The sequence below is a fragment of the Dreissena polymorpha genome, chromosome 11 (assembly GCF_020536995.1).
Source record: "Dreissena polymorpha isolate Duluth1 chromosome 11, UMN_Dpol_1.0, whole genome shotgun sequence".
In the NCBI taxonomy this organism is placed as follows: domain Eukaryota; kingdom Metazoa; phylum Mollusca; class Bivalvia; order Myida; family Dreissenidae; genus Dreissena; species Dreissena polymorpha.
Window position 1 is genome coordinate 35,886,063 of NC_068365.1, and position 17,468 is coordinate 35,903,530.

At 34.3% G+C, this 17,468-nt stretch overlaps 1 protein-coding gene and 1 long non-coding RNA gene across 5 annotated transcripts in view; both read right to left on the reverse strand.

Annotated features, from left to right (window-relative positions):
• The window catches only part of LOC127850513 (uncharacterized), a 99,923-nt gene extending 96,361 nt beyond the window's left edge, over nt 1-3,562 (reverse strand). For all 4 annotated transcript variants that reach the window (XR_008035330.1, XM_052383601.1, XM_052383600.1 and 1 more), the window contains exon 1: nt 2,953-3,562. Coding sequence is in view for 3 of the 4 variants with exons in the window: in XM_052383601.1 (XP_052239561.1) it covers nt 2,953-3,447 (495 nt within the window). In the remaining variant the exon portion in view is untranslated. The remainder of the gene's footprint in view (nt 1-2,952) is intronic.
• Nucleotides 3,563-7,618: 4,056 nt separating this feature from the next.
• LOC127851438 (uncharacterized) lies at nt 7,619-8,560 on the reverse strand. The gene is made up of 2 exons (XR_008035766.1): nt 8,167-8,560; nt 7,619-7,746 (listed from the first exon to the last, which is right to left on the reverse strand). It is a non-coding gene; the product is annotated as an uncharacterized LOC127851438 (long non-coding RNA).
• Between the last annotated feature and the right edge of the window lie 8,908 nt (nt 8,561-17,468).

Here is a 17,468-nt window from a genome sequence, read left to right on the forward strand (position 1 = left end):
ATTCTCAAGATATTATTTGAAAACAAAATTACTTCGACCAGACCCTGTGACCCTATTCCTTTGACTTGTAAATCTTAAAATCAAAAGGCATTTTTCTTTCCTCACAAATTATTATCATACGGTACCAATATGCATACATGTAGTTGAATGGCAAAGCCTAGTTCTCTTGAAATCTCCCTTAAATGAATGGTCTACAGAATGACCAACTAGCAGGTGCACAGCAATAATAATAATAATGTCATGCATACATGTATCTTGACACTGAAATGCAATTTATTTATCCTTTTGATTTACCGTAACCTTCACTGCTGCCATTTGCTTTAGCCATGTAGTTCAAACCATTGAATCAAATACTACTTCACATTTTCACCTGTCTGGATTTATCACAAGCAATAATAGCATTGTGCTGTAACATTAAATAAATAAGTTCACAGTGTATTAAGCATTAATGTCTAAATATTACCATTTTTCACATACTTTCACAGCCAGTGTTTATTCTTCCATTTGACTGAACAAAAGAGACCAGTAGAAGTTAACTACGGTTTATTGTTGTGGTCAAAAGATCAAACAGTGGACAGGAGGCCTGGCATTGGTGTAAAAATAAGATCAAAATAAGAGTGCACTAGCTTACCAATTGTAATGGTATTTGAACTATTTATTTGATTAAAACCAGCTCAAAGTCAACATGCATTTTGCTTTTATGCCACTTAAAAGCATAACACATATGGGAGATTTGAGTATTTGAAATTGATGACTTTTAGGCCCTCAATGTCAATGAATCTTTAATTATTACTGTAGTTAAATTAACATTTACAGTATTGTTACAAACACTTAATATTATACATGTACTTATTGTTGTTGGAATTCACTACAAAACATCAAAATTAAACCTTCACCAACCAAAACAACTTTAAAAAATATAACATTTTTTAATATTAATTACCATTATGTCCGTTAGTGTACAATGATTGGTCATAAAGACCTGCCATAATTCCATGAATTAATATGTCGAAGACATCAAAGATTCAAACTGAGTAATATGATTATTTTAAAATATTGATGTGTGTTGTTATTGTATGCAACATCAAGAAAAATGCATTTAAAATATTATATAATATCAAGTAAGGTAAACAACAATCAACATAATGTTCATTTATTCATTATAATTTGTAGGAGGCTTATCTTTAAGTTACATCGTTCTAAGAGCGACTGGAATTGATCAGTCTACGATAGTTTGAAACCCAATTTAATACCAGTAGTATTGATTTAAATACATGTAATCTTGATTTGTACTTTGAAACAAAAAACATGGCTGCAAATTCATATCAATTCCCTGCCAAAATAAAATTGGAAAGACATTGAAAAAGCCAGGATAGATTTCTGTTTCCTCAGTATAGGTTTATAATTGGCAATGTTCATGTATCAACTCATCAAGCATCTCAGTTAAACGTGCATGCCAATATCGTTATGTCTTTATAATGCAGTTTCTAATGAATAAATATGAAATCGATGTCTCTGATAAGTTCCAGAGCTGTCTCTATAAACATTTCCCTATAAGATTCAAGGTTGTGTCATTGTCCATGCCATGTTCTTGGAAATTAAGTTTTGAATGGGATTTTTATGACCTGACATATTGATTTTGTGTTCTGTTATAGATGAGTCGAGACAGCGTTGCTATATCATAGACAGTCTGTGGAAGATATAGCAGTAAATTATGTACTGTCTAATGAAATTCAGACACTTTAAAAACAATGATAAATATCTTTTCCTTAGGACAAAGTTTTTATAAAAACAACGCTTGAGTGTGCAGTTTTGTAATAAATATAGTTCTGGAATTATTTAAAACTGTTTCCTCATAATCCAGGGTCAAAACACACTCCAACATCCTCTGCTTTCTGAGAGATTGTGGGAGCTTATAATTATATACTAGGCTACGGCTGGGTATTTAAAACTGAAAGCATATGAGTACAGAGAGGGTCTTGTTCTTCTTGAATGCTTTGAGCTTTCAGAAGTACATACATGGAGGTACAGCCAGGGTCAATAGCTGGTAGCTGGATTATTCCAACTAAGAAAGGATCATATAGCGGCAAGTAGGCAGTGTTGAGGGAATGGCGTCGGGCATGTTTGGATTGGGGAACACTGCATGGTTTGACTAAAAGTGTTGCTATTTCTTTCCGCGATTTAATAAAGCAAATACTTTAAAATTGAAAATAAAGATGTTTTCAATATTATATTTGGTATTTTGCTAAGGTTCAACTTATAGAGCTGATTGGGAGGGGAACTCAATGTTTTTTGGACACCTTTAATTGGGCATGTTTAGGTCCCATTTGGGAAGAAATATGTATTTTTCCTTTGGGAATTGGGCCGTATAACAGTCCTGTATTTGAACAACAACAAAAACAAAACTGGTATAGCATGTGAACGCACGAGCCAATTTAAGCAATTAAATGCAGGAAGGGTTCATTCTTTTCTCACTTGCCAGTATTCATTTGATATCTTTTCAATATTGTTACTGTTGCCCCATCATTTGATAGTTGCTTTTAAGATTTCCTTTGAATTGAATTTAAAGGTGACAAGTAATTTAATGCTCATTAGGTGGCTAATAAACAGGGCTCTCACTGGATTAACATTTTATTTCACAACCCATATTCACATTTTTTTTAAAGGATTGTATATCCACTTTTCTAAATCTTTCGCACTTCCTGGTAATTGCGAATGGCAGCAGGAGCCCTGAATTAATATCCATGAACCCATTTTTTTTAGTTTTGACTGCCAATTCTCATAATAAAGCATAGGAGGATTTAGGTATTTAGAGTTTAGACAATGCTTTTAATCATTATATAACTAGCATTGCGTCATCATGATTTAAATGAGTTACTGAAACACCGAGACGTTTGGAAAAAAATAAGTTGATTTTTTTTAGCAAACATTAGAAATAAAAGCAATGCCAACCTGTGCAGTGTATGGTGGACTAGCCAGATCGACATGGTCTTCAAACACCTTGTCCCTCAATATAAGAGTCAGGTGATACTTCGGATAAATGACAATATTGTGTTGGACATCATATACGCCTAGACTCTGGCCTCCATTAACAGTGTACTGTGATCCATTGGTGACACCATCATCTGGGGTAGGGGGTGGTACATCACTTAAAAGGTTATCCAACGTTGGCCTAATTGGCACGTGCGCACGAGTATCACGAGCATTTGAAGTCTGCTCATTTTCGAGCGTTAAATACACGCCACATCCACCTTTTTCTTTTAACTCTCTCACCGCATTGAGAATTTTATCCTTGTCTGCATCATCAACATTTATTGCATCCAGATCTTCTGCTCCGATTTGTTTACAAATTTCTAAGTCATCGTATCCGTTATCAATGAAATGCTCCGTGTATTTTTCTAATTCAATCGATTTAAGCCAATTTTCCACAATATTTTTATCCCCCATATTCACACAAATCAAAACCCACGCTTATTTCACATCCTTTTCACATCTTTCGACAAATGCGTATCCGAACACCAACAATTAATTCTTACACACCGAATATCTGACATACACTGTCTACATGTGTATTTGATATGCATATGCGCGCGCACTGTTTATATTTTAATTTGTGACGTCGGCTGTGGGAAACACCTGTTGATAAAAATAGCTTCAGAGAATACTGGGCCGTTGTCGATATACTTCGGCAAGTGTGCCATTGTCGATTTACGCGGTAGGTATGCTTTATCCATGAAATTGTCTTGTTAAAAAGGAGATATGTTATATTAAATATAACACCATATAATATGTAATTATATATTTATTGTTAAACTTTTCTTGTTAGAAACCGCTTCAACTATTACTAATTTGTGCGCGGTAGGGCCATAATGATACGCAAATTAAACCAATCATAATGGTGAGTTAATCATAATAAAAGAATGTTAGAAAATACATAAAATGTCTGTCTTTAAATTTTACAAAAAAATACATGATATTTTGTTGTTAAACAGCAAGGACTAACCTGTTTTTTTTTTATATTTTTCATGCGCATCAGAACCCACAAGTGTAATTTTGCAAAATAAACAGCGGAGAATCGAACATGATTGCTTCGTCCTCAAATACTTCCCTTATAATTCCATTGCATGTTGCGTAAAATTAGCTTTCATGTGTAACTATGCATTTAACTAATACCTATAATCAGCCTATTCTTTGAAACCACTCGGCAAAAGAAGATGTTTTCAACGCAAATCCCTTTGCTTCGCTTTTCATCTGTCAATTCTATCTACAGCTGAAGATATTGTATTCCAAGCAAATACCACTATATCTCATGACATGTAATTGAAAACATACGTTACATCCTGTTGACCCCCAAAACAGGTTCAGAGGTGGCTCAAGATTATAATAATTAGAATGACTTTTCAACCGTTTATCTCCGTCAAGTATATTTAATAAAACCAACATTCGTTATAATGCTTGAAAATATATATCGAAGAAAAAACAGATTTGAAACCTCAATAAAAAGAATGGCTTTACTATTAACTAAAAACATACATACTGATCTTTAATCATTAAAACTAACAAAACATCATTACACTGAAAACCATCTGTATACTCAATAAACTACAACACGGAATACAATAATACACAATTCAAGTTTCTGAAGTATTATGTTAAACTCTTTTCATGTTAGGACAATAGAAAATACATGTCTGAAATGTAACGTAGGTATCGACGTAATTTTAATGCAAATATGCCTTTACCTTAATTTTTAAATTTTGTTTGAACTGTGTTTTTAAGAATACTCCATAATTATGTCCTTGAAAATGTAAACGTTCGGAAATAAGTTTCCCGAGATATTTAATTTAAAACTGTGAGTTATAGTCATGTAAATGCATTATTAAAGGGATTAAGTCAAACATTTGTTCTATTGTACATGTTTATAAGTATAATGACTTCGTCATCCAAACCCTTAACCTAAATGAAAATTAAAACAATGACGTATACATGTGATATGCAAAGACTAGCATTTAAAGAATGGTGCATACATAACGTTTGTATCATGATTTAAATGACATGTCAAAAAATACTCTTTTAAACATTGTACCAGTTCTAACAATTGAAACATTCAAAGCATGACGAAATTCTTATCATCATAATAAATTACAAATATTTCTCTTCATCATTCAATTAACGAATATCATTTAAAAATGGTGCATACATAACGTATGTATCATAAGTTAAATGATATGTAAAAAAATAAGCCTCTTCCAAAAAATGCGACATCTATAACAATTGTAACGTTCGAAACATGGCGACATCCTTATCATCGTAACAAATGACAAATATTTGTCTTCAATAGTAAATTTAAAAAACAAATGAATAGCCTATACAGAATGGTTCATTCATAACGTATGTATCATTATTTAAATGATATGTCAGAAACCAAAATATTTTTTTCTGAGCATTGTAACAGCTCTAACAATTGTAACATTCGGGACATTGCCACACCCTTAACATAACAAATGACAAACATGTCTGTTCATCAGTCAAGAAAAGAATACCATTGAAAGAATGGTGCATGCATAACGTTTGTATCATTATTTAAATGATATGTCAAAAAACCAAAATGCCTCTTCTAAAAATTGTAACATCTCTAACAGCTGTAAAGTTCGAAACATGGCGACATCCTTATCATCATAACAAATGACAATTGATGTTCATTAATCAATTAATAGTCTGTAACGTTTGTATCAATATGCCCTGAGGTCATCTATGACTTAGCATATCTATTTTGAAACAATTGCTCTATTTGCATGTTTTCTTCACCATCCAGCTTGAATAACCTGTTTGACTTCCAAGACGCCGTCAACGTTTTGACAACATAGAAAATCTCATTAGCACTTATCCAAACCCAGTCGGAGTATTGGGGCCATTTGTAAATTTCTTTGGCTTTCACCATGAACTGGATTCGATATTCATTGTCGTCAGTATCGAATTCTTCTACTTTCCGCACATACCATTTAGAACCGTATACTGCCGCAACCATGGTGTTTACGTTTCTTGTAAGAGGAGGAGCTTTCAATAGATTAACACTTGATTCTGATTCGTCCGTTGTGCTTTGTTCAGCTTCTCGTACAGCTACAGCAGCTACGGCAGTTGTACTGACAGTTTCTTTCAGATCAGTGTCTAAATGTCTAATCCGACATCTGAATTCCTCTTCCTTCCTAATGAGCAAAATGAGCCATGGGTGCATACATTGCAGTAGCATGACGTGCTTTTAGTCAAAATCGTGTCTGTGGAACCAGATAACCCAACACTAGGCAGTTTCATTGTTCCCTTTAAAGCCTTCGTCTGAATCAAATGCATCTACCTTATAGAACTTTCTTTAAGCTGTTTGATAGTAAAGTTGCGACAATATTATTGTATGGTTCCGAATTATGGGGTCTTAAAACTATGCCTGCAGTAGAAACTGTACATATGTATGCATGTAAACGTTTCCTAGGTTCCAATAAGTCTGCATGCAACGACGCTGTACTTGGTGATTTGGGGAGATATCCAATCTATATATCATTATCAAAAAGGTGTATAAAATACTGGGTTAGGTTGTTGTGTATGCCAAATGATAGATACCCACGTCTTACATATAACATGTTAATGTATTATGATAGTTTAGGTTATTGTAACTGGGTAACTGATTGTATTCCAATGGCCTTGGTTATGTATGGGAGGCACAGGCAGTTGTAAATGATAAGCTATGTTTAGATTGTTATGTTAGGGAGCCGAAAAATCAGAGAATTGTAAATTGGAGTGCACGGTGTGTTGAAAATAGTAAATTGTATCATTACATCAATTACAAAGGTGAATTTGGTACTGAACAGTATGAAAATGCTATCGATATACATACAATCAAGAAATGCCTCGCAAAGTTGAGGCAATGCTCACATAACCTTATGATTGAGAAAGGTAGATATTTTAACTTGGAACTTGAATATAGAACTTGTGTTTATTGTGACGTCTGTGTTAATGATGAGTATTATGTTGTTATGGTATGTCCATTATATGCAGAATAAAGAAGAAAATATTTTCCGTTTCATTACTTAAATGATGTAAGTCAAGAGGTATTTAATAGACTTATGTCAACAAGGAATGTAACAACCATTCAAAATTTTACTATGTGTTTATATTATGCGTTATACGAGAGGCGTCAGTTTATGTCTATTTATGACAATAAATATTTTCTGTACAGTTTATGCCTATATTTATATGACTAGTAAAATAGCGGATTGTTTAAATTTGTGACCTTTTTTCGATAGCATACGGTATATAAATAAAACATGATGTTAAATAAGTATACGTCTTTTTGTTGGATGAACTTTAATGGTCTCTATCAACAATGATCAAGATCTGAAAAGATAAGAAAGCTTGAACTAGAGTAGTATAAAACCCTCTATCTTCCCCAAGTTTTTGGGTAATTATGAGAATTAAAAAAAGACTGATCTAATGAAACAAATGTTACTCATAGTTATGAGTAAATTTATTATTCTCTATTCTCAAAATACTATTAAAATCTCATCATCTTTATAACCCATATCATCATCATTATCATTATCATACAAATAATAAATCAAAGACAAAATAGGAGTGAGTGCTTGTATTTGACAGGACTTTCGAATAAAACAAAGAGAGAATACAAATAATATGAAACATAAAATGAATACCCAAATATTCTCCACCACGTTATATACCTCTCGAACTGTGTTTTAACTGAAAAGATACAATTACAAACATTTGAAAAAGCAATAACAATTATTCAATCAAAATAGGCACACTATGGCCTTCAACAACGGTCAATTGACCACACAAGCCAACTGGCTTATCAACATCAGGCACACTCTGGCCTTTACAAACGGTCAAATGACCACACAAGCCAACTGGCTAATCAACATCAGGCACACTCTGGCCTTCCCAAACGGTCAAATGACGACACAAGCCAAACGGCTAATCAACATCAGGCACACTCTGGCCTTCACAAACGGTCAAATGACCAATCAAATAATGCACAAGAGAATTAAACAGATATAATAAAACAATATTTACAAAATTAATGATAAACATTAAAACGGAAATAAAAAATATCATAATCATAATCCTTATAATAATAATAACATACTACATAAACCATACCTTTATGTTCTCCAATACTTAATATACCATTCGTACTGTCCAGTTACTGCACTGCAAAAAATAAACTTGCAAAGATTGTTAATTCCATGTGAACATGCTTTTTAAGAAAATAAGGTCAACTCACAAAAGCCAACCGGCTTTCACACATCAGATCAACTTGCTTTAAAAAACGGTCGACTGACCATACAAGCCAACTGGCTTACCAAACGAGGCCAAATGGCCGTAAACAAATTGGTCCAATGACCACAAGGAACATACACACAACACAAACACAGAACTTAATAATACTCAAAAGCATTTCCAAACCATTTATATAATAATATAGTATAGTGTCTTTAAATGTGCTACGAACAACACATCATACATTTCAAATCACACATGCATTAATAATGACTTTTCACAAATCTTAATTTAGCGACACTGAAGAATCTTTAACATATCCGTCCTTAGTGGAAACACTTTTTCATCTACCATGTCTTTGCCAAAGTCTATCCACAGTCTTATTATTTGCACTTATAGATGCTCCACCAGCACGAAAAGAATGAAGTTCATATTTAGAAGAAACATAACCCAATAGTCTTAACTTCTTCTTAAAACTATCATTTATTTATTTATTTATTTATTTATTTATAGAATAACTTATATGCTTATTATTAGAAATCAATTTGAAACAGTGTTTAACATTACACAAATAAACTGGCCTAAACACATAATCAGTAGATGAACATGCAAAATCTGCAACACACAAATACTTTTCAAACAATTTCACAGGACATGTGTCTGTATTAGTTTTTGCAATCAGAACAGTATTACCCTCTCTTAAAATGTCCGTTTTTGACTTTTCAACTTTAATATCACAATGCGTATCTAAAAATACAACATCTGATCTTTTAACAGACAAAATTTCACTTATCCTAAAAAACCAGCATAAGATAAGAAAAAGATTGTAACGTCTCTTAAATACCCCAAAGAACAATCGCTCTCAGAAACAAAAGTGTGATAAAATTTCTGTAATATATCTGATGTAATAGGCTCTTTTTTAACTACCGGCTTTGCAATTCTCCGAATGCACCCAAATAAAATACATCATACTAATCCTAGTAATAATAATAACATACTACATAAACCATACCTTTATGTTCTTCAATACTTAATATACTATTCGAACAGTCCAGTTACTGCATTGCAAACAATAAACTTGCAAATATTGTTAATTCTATGAGACTTTCGTTCTAAGAAAGTTCGGTAACCTGACAACACAAGCCAACAGGCTTTCACACATCATATAGACTGGCTTTAAAAACGGTCAACTGACCATACAAGCCAACTGGCTTTCAAAATCAGGCCAATTGGCCTTAAACAACTTGGTCCAATGACCACAAGAGACATGCACAAATACCAAACACATTTTACTAATGTTCTCACAATCAATACGTATGTTCTGCTCTTAAAATTAAAACTACCGAGTTGACATTTGTTTTTAGGTTCAATTCACCAACACAGACATACTTTAAGCTACTGATCGAACCCTGGCTCAAATTTCCATGGCAATAGCATAAGCTCAATTGATATACTAGAACACCGTATTAATTTTGATTTGCTAATTTGAAAACAACAAAATGCTTAACCCATCAAATACAAAGCTATAGGTACTTGGTCTGCTGCAAAACTCGTCATTTTTTGGAATTTTAACCCATCAAACAAATCTCAAAGAAAACCGGTATTGATGCAAAGTTGAATTTCTGTGACTCTAAAAGGAATACATGTACCATCTGAGAATAATCCCTGTTGCTGAAACGTTACTTGTTTTTGTTCAATTAAACGCAAAACCTAGAAACTCATTCATTTTAACGTGCTTAACCATAACCATACTCTCTTTCTCTTCTAAATAATATGTATAGACCAACATCATTCGGTATTTATCAAACCTAAAATAATTTCATTCACTCAAAATTCGTTAATGTAGTATTATCCATTCACAAAATACTGTCAACTATTCCTCCTCCTCATCAATAACGTTAGCATCATCATCAACATTTATAACATCATCATCAATAAAATCATCATTATTAATCTTAACAAGTTATTTTCTAACACATAATTACACAAAAAAAACAAATTATACCTTTCGAGCTGCCCTCTTACTATAATGTTACATTATTCATTATTTATTCTTCGAACTGTCCAGCTTCTGAAAAAATAAACTTCGCAAACATGTGTAAATGCAATTTCAACATGTGTTTTGAGACATTTTAGTGAACTGACACGCAAGCAAACTGGCTTATACGCATCTGAAAAAAATCTGCTTTCAACAAACTGACAACGGACAACCCGAGCCAACCGGTTAATTTACATAAGCCAATCTGGCCCTTAACAACATACATTTAATGTTCTCCAATATATATAATATCCTTCGAACAGTACAATCTTAACATTAAATAAAAACAAAAATGTAAATGTAAACGCACGTTTTAACAAGTTTGGTTAACAAACTACACGCGCTAACTGGGTTTATCCACATCTGGTCAACTGGCTTTCACCAAAACGATAAGCAAATTACACATGTTAACTGGCATTCAAAAAACGGCCAAACACCATAAAAGCAAAATGTCTTTACACATCAAGCCAACAGGCCACCAAACAAGAACAAAAACCATCACGAAAACAAAATGACTTATATTGCAAATAAATCCGGTCTGCTTTTGTTATCATTACAGTACCTAATCTTTAAAAATGCATTTAACTATGACGAAACTAAATTTAACAAAACCGATAAATGCCTTTCATCTAAGTTTAAAACAACAGTCTTATTGTCAACGCTCTTTTCAAACCAAATTTATACCACAGTTTATCCAAAATATCGTAAATTGATTAGCACATATGCATGCACAATTATTGACACCAACCTTGCAGGGAAAACTTAACGTCTTAAATTATTATGAAAAATATAATAACTCTTAATGTTTTAATTCAATTTAGAGAATTTTTTTAATTGTATACAACAATAACATATAAACTGTTTATTCAATATCCAGCGAACGAGATGTAATATATGCAAAACACAAACATGTTTCGAAAAAAGTTTACAAGACAAGTCTCTATAGCTGTTTCATAGATGAATAGAATATATATTTCCGTAATGTATCGATTTTTGATGTTACATTCTTAATTCACAATTGGAATACCTGAATAGTTTAAAGATATGTTCGCATAAATTTTCATCCGCTCATTATCATACCACGTCATATATCGCACACAACCATCGTGCTGAATTATAAGGAAAACGGCAGTTAATTGTTATTAATCGTTTGTTGAATTATACGTTTGGAACTAATACACAAACTTGTAACACATGTATTACCATATAAGGTGTTATATCTTAAAAACAATAAAAATAAAGCAAGGTGTTCGTAAAAACATGAGGGAGAGTGATCTAACTCTGCTATCAAAACAACCTGGAGTGACACACTATGTGGCCTTACCTATATATAATCCTACCAGACCATTACATTTGCGACCTCTTTTTGAACTTAAATAGTTTTATTTTTACCCAATGATCAAATCAATTGATGTATCTGAATAGTTGGAACTAAACAAAAACAACAGCACAAATAAAGATATGGAGTATGTTATTGAATATACTTATCATAAAAGTTAACAAGGAACACAACCTGTGTTAATTTCAATCGGAATGTTGTTGCCAGTGTTATTACAATAAACAGAACCAACAAGTCTGACCTTTGTTCGAAGTTCCAGCTCACCATTCCGCTTCTAGCAGAGAATCAGTCCTCTCATCGAAAATCTCCTTCCGAATACTATGTATTTCGCAAATGAACGCCTAAACTACTTTATCACCCTTTCGTTTTCTTGTTCCATAACGTTTGCCTGTCAAATACACCCTCGAATGGCGACTCAATAGATGTGCAAATCATATATACCCCAAAACGAAAAACTCGTGCGCTTTCGCGCTAAAACATGCACACAAAACCCGTGCATTATTCGCGCTAAACCATTACCATAATCTCTCTTCTAAATAACACGTAATAAACCATACTATACCGTATTTATCAAAACGAGAATAATTTCATTCTTGTACTGTCTTAAGTAATAGATCAATTAAAGTGAATGAAAAAAAAACACTAGTCAAATAGTCCTTAAAGTATTTTTCACACTAAAAGTACATTGTGGAAGAAAGAGTCGTGGCGAAGGATCAGATTCCATGTCATAGTCTTTTTTCCATGAAGGAACACGTCTCAATCGGGGTGAACGTCTACGGGTAGGGAGTACTTCAGGGGCAGCGACATGTTTTTTGACGGCTGGCGGCGGTGTAGGATTCTCACTGGCAGTTGGTCACTGGTAGTTCGACTGATTTGGGGATCCATAAGCCAACTGACGTCAGGTGGCCGGATTGTTGCAGATTTTGGTGTATCACGTGTAGCGACAGATGTCTGTGCAAGTTCATCTAGATCTGGTGTTCTCGGAATAGCTGGTGTAATATGATCGGGTGGGTTATTAGGGCCCAAAGGTAGATATGTGTCCTTTAGTTGGGTTGGTGGAGATCTGTTGAGTCCGATGTCCCAATTAACGGTCAGCCTGGACAGTGGTGCATGGACTGGGATGTATTGACGTAGAAATTTACGGTTACGCAGTGTGGCAAATCTAGAGTCGTCAACTCTAACAACATATTGATCATACTGGCGTACCTCTATGACAACGCCGGTTTTATCCCATTTCCGGGGGTAGTTGCTAATTTGGTTTTGAAGACGAACATGGTCACCGACTGCAAGTGGTGGGATACGTTTTGTGTGCTCCGTTAGCTTCTCTGCACTTTGCATGTGTCTATTCCGGAGAGCTTCCTCTCTTGCCATTGCCGTGGAACGCCATGTCTCGTGCGGTTTATACTTGCCAGGTGGAATAGGTATTAAGTCCCTTATGGGTCTGCCGAATATACAATTGTTGCGATATTGCAACATTGCACGTTGGAATTTGTCAGTATCAATGTCACCTGATGCACTGGTATTGTCCATTAGAAGGCGTTTGGCAGTCTTCACACCAATTTCGGCCCGACAATTGCTATGGGGAAATGCGACAGATGACAAACGATGATGAACACCACAATCTTTCAGGAATTGTCTCGTAATGGTTGCAATGAATTGGGGACCACCATTAGAAGCAAGCTCATCTGGAATCCCATATGTAACAAAGATCCGTCTGAGGCAAGTGCTAACCTTGATGTGATCTCTCGTTAATGGGCCAGTTAGAGTACCGATCGACAACTACTAGATAATTATGTCCCTGGTAAGTAAAGTAATCAGTACAAAGGCACTGAAATGGATATTCTGGGACAGTCGGTGGGATTGGCGGAGCACTCGGGTTTGACGGGGCATTTCGATTGCAGTGATTGCAACCAGAGCGAAGAGCGGTAATGTCAGGTGTTATGCCAGGCCAACATACTGATGATTCTGCTCTAGCTATCATTGATGTTACTCCTTGGTGTGCAGCATGAATTGCGTCAAGGACTTTATTTCTGAGTAATGGAGGAATTACAATACGGTCCTTATACAGGACAACACCATCGGTAACGGAGAGGTCATCTCTAAACTGAAAGAAATCCCCCAGTGCATCAAGCATTTGTGTGCGTGACTCAGGCATACCGTTCTCTATCAGGTCAGCTAGAACAATCATATCGTCGTCGCTCGCTGTCATGATACGAACCCTCTCCCAAGTAACTGACTATATACTGAGTGCGCCAAAGGTAGAAATGGCTGTTGATACATTTTCCTCATCACCAGTATATGCGTGAGTGTCGTTCGTTCTGAGGACAGACAAAAGAGATGGTCTAGATGATGTGCGGAACAAATCGACATTGACAGTGGCTATGTCATCAGGTAGGATCAGTTGTACAGGTTCGTTGACAGGATGGCGTGATAAACAATCCGTTGCACGATGCTTCACTCCTGGGATGTGAATAATATGGAATCTGTATCGCAGTGTCTTTTCCTTCAGATGGCACTTCGATAACAGAGAACAACAAAAGCCACGCGCGAGCGGCGAGGTTTTCAGGTTTTTTTGCATTTATGTTCTCTTCATTTGGTTTTCAGAGACGAAACATTATTTGGTCTAGAAATGGTATAGTACTTCAAATTAAGAAGAAAGAAATTCGTGGGAAAATGGTGGATTTTATACAAAAAAATGATAAAATTCCATCGATAATCATCATGAATTAGATGATCAGTACGTATTGCAACAAAATAAAAATACTTGGAAATAAATCAAGAACGTGCCAACTATTCCAAATAAAAGATCGATATGTCCATTAATGTTACAACATGTAACATTTAAGTTTACTAACGTATTTGAGGAAATTCAAATGTTTAAAGAGTCGGATGCCAAATTTTCATTGACACTTCTTTTACCGATTATCTGAATGACAATTTCACTTCTATTCCAGATTACTCGACACTTTTTACTAGATATAACACACACAATTTATTGAATCAGAAATGCGAAATTCGCTTTGGAATAATGTTATAGTAAGCAGGCGATAACTAAAATTGTATGTACTGGCGTCAATTAAAAACGAATTACCGAAATAATTTTATCCCTTTGGAATATGATTATGATTTTGTATAAATATGAAGGATAAATGTGAAAATAATTCGATATGTCTGATGAGTACAGTCTATATATCCATACATTTTCCAGTTTTCGAGTCACCCAACAGATGGATTTTCGCGCAGTACACTAGCTTAAACAATTTTAAGTAACATTCTTTGTAGCGAAACATTTGATCAAAAGCATGCATAATTATGTCCGAATTAAGTTACTGAGGCCATTTACTTATAATATACTATATAGCATGTCATGAAAATCACTCTGCTAAAACTGCAACTTAGAGATAAATATCAGCAGCGACGCAGGTCCAAATTTCTAGTGAAACTTTTTGGCTCAATGTCAGTAAATTAAACAAGAAATATCTTTAAAAAAGATATACGGAGTTGATTGTGGTTGCAGTTAATGAAAGGTAAAGACTTCAATGAATGAGATCAAAGATAGCGAATGTCTTTTTCTGGTCAGTTCTTAGCTGCAGCAAACGCAGTACGGGATGATACGCGGAGTTTTCGCGGCTTATTTTACATTATTACATATTGCTTGTCATAAACGCATAGATACAAAACAGAAAACCAAAAGAAGAATGGAAGTGAAATTAAAACATATGAGTCAACCGGCCACACGCGAAGTATCCGTACATATTTTTAATATTTATACGCGCGTTCTTCGAACACACCTGTTTTAGTGGTTTGTCTGGCGTTGCTATTTGATTCGATTATTAACAGTATCGAGAATCATTGCGCTCATGCTTAATTCATTAGTCAATATGATGGCATAATTCTTGTTAAATTAATTAAAAATAATATTTATCATGGTATTGTTGTAAAACACATTAAGAATCTATTATTGACATACCATATAATATCGCTGGATATCTTCATTTAACATCTGTCTGGTCAAAAGAAAATTCCAGTTCACCTAGTTCACGCTATAGCGTCTTTATTATGTAACGATTGTTTTCCTGGCCGCGAACTCCGATCAGCACATAGGGTAGAGACGCAGCGATGACCTGTACGTAAACTCTGACATTCACTCACAGTGGCCGCAAATTGACCAGATATACCTCGCGAGTTGAAATGCAATGCATTAAAGTGAGTCTTCGCTTCCATTGCTCTCTATACTTTAACATGTTAACATGTTGACAGGAATATGGAAGTTAGTACTAAATATGAAAACATAGCCTTTAAGTGCAAACGTTCTCGCGCTGAAAATCTTCTGAAAATAAAAGGTGGACGCACAAACTGTATTGATGTCGAGATTGAGTGTAAAACTGTTCTATCTATTAAGCCTTTTCATTAGATATAAAATTGTTTCATGCTGAACACGCAGTAAAACAGTGTTACAAAGACGCGGACATGTTTTCAATGCTCTGGTCGTATTCTCAAATCAGCCAATGCAGTCAATGAAGTGTATTCATCTGTACTTGGTCGCGGGAAGTTTTATTTGAATTCTATTGGACGCTTACAAAGGTCAGGCTAAGGTGAAAAGCTGGCTTAATACAGCTTACGCCGAAAAAATAGCAATAATGGAACAGGCGGTCGATTGAATCACACGATAGTGGTGTCAAAGTTGTGCATACCATTCGTTGTTATTTATATAAACCCATTCTGCTTATAAACTTGGATATACATGACATAATTATATATTACAAGATAGGCGAATCGGAGTTAATGCATGTTACCTTTTATTCGTTTTTTTCCACAAATGACGCATACAAGATTTTATAACATATCCAAATTTAATATCTTAATTTAAAGCATTAGTATGCGGCACTTAAATTACAACAATTGATATTTTCGTTAAAGGGGCTTTTGAACATATTTTGCCATGTATTGAAGTTTGTCATTAACTGCTTTATATTGATAAATGTAAACATTAGCTCTTAAAAACTCCAGTAAAAAAAGAAAGGAAAGTAACCCTCGACTAGGCTCGAACCACTGACCCCTGAAGCAAAAGTCTATCGCTTAGACCACTCGGCAATCCGTGCCCATACCATGAGTGATGTATTGTATATTTAATATACGCAATCCTCGTAGTATCACAAAATATAACGACAACGACAGATATCTAAATATTATTCAATCGTTTCGCGTTGCAACGCTTTATAATTTTAAGTGTTTTTTAATCGTCAAAAGATGCATATTATGGCTATTTTAGAGCATGGTAACTGTTCAGTATTACTGTTTCCTAAAAAATATCATAGCTACAACGAAAATTTGCGAATCTGAAACAATATTTTTTAAATGTTGTCAATTTACCAAAACGTGAAAAGGCCCCTTTAATAACTGTTTGTTTTGATGTTTCACTTAGTTAGCTTAATATGATTTTACTGAGATAATGTGTAAATGTAATTAAGCATTATTGTTTGTATTGTTTCTGCTTTTTTTTCATGTTTTTTTTTTCAAAACAAGATTTGACAATCATGAAGACACCTGTATACCGCATTAGTAACTCTCAATCGCTTTTCTCATCAGTGTTTACCAGTATATACTTGTTAGTCTACTTTATTAATTAATGCGCAGTTTTTATGCAAGTAGCGATAGATTTGTATTGGCATCTTATTCACCAAGTAAAGTGTTACTTTACATAGGATTTTATGAAGAACAAATGTGTATTTGTCGCTTTAGGATCCATTTGCTCCCGTTATCTAGAGGCCTGCTATGATTAAAATTTAAACACAATTGTGTTAA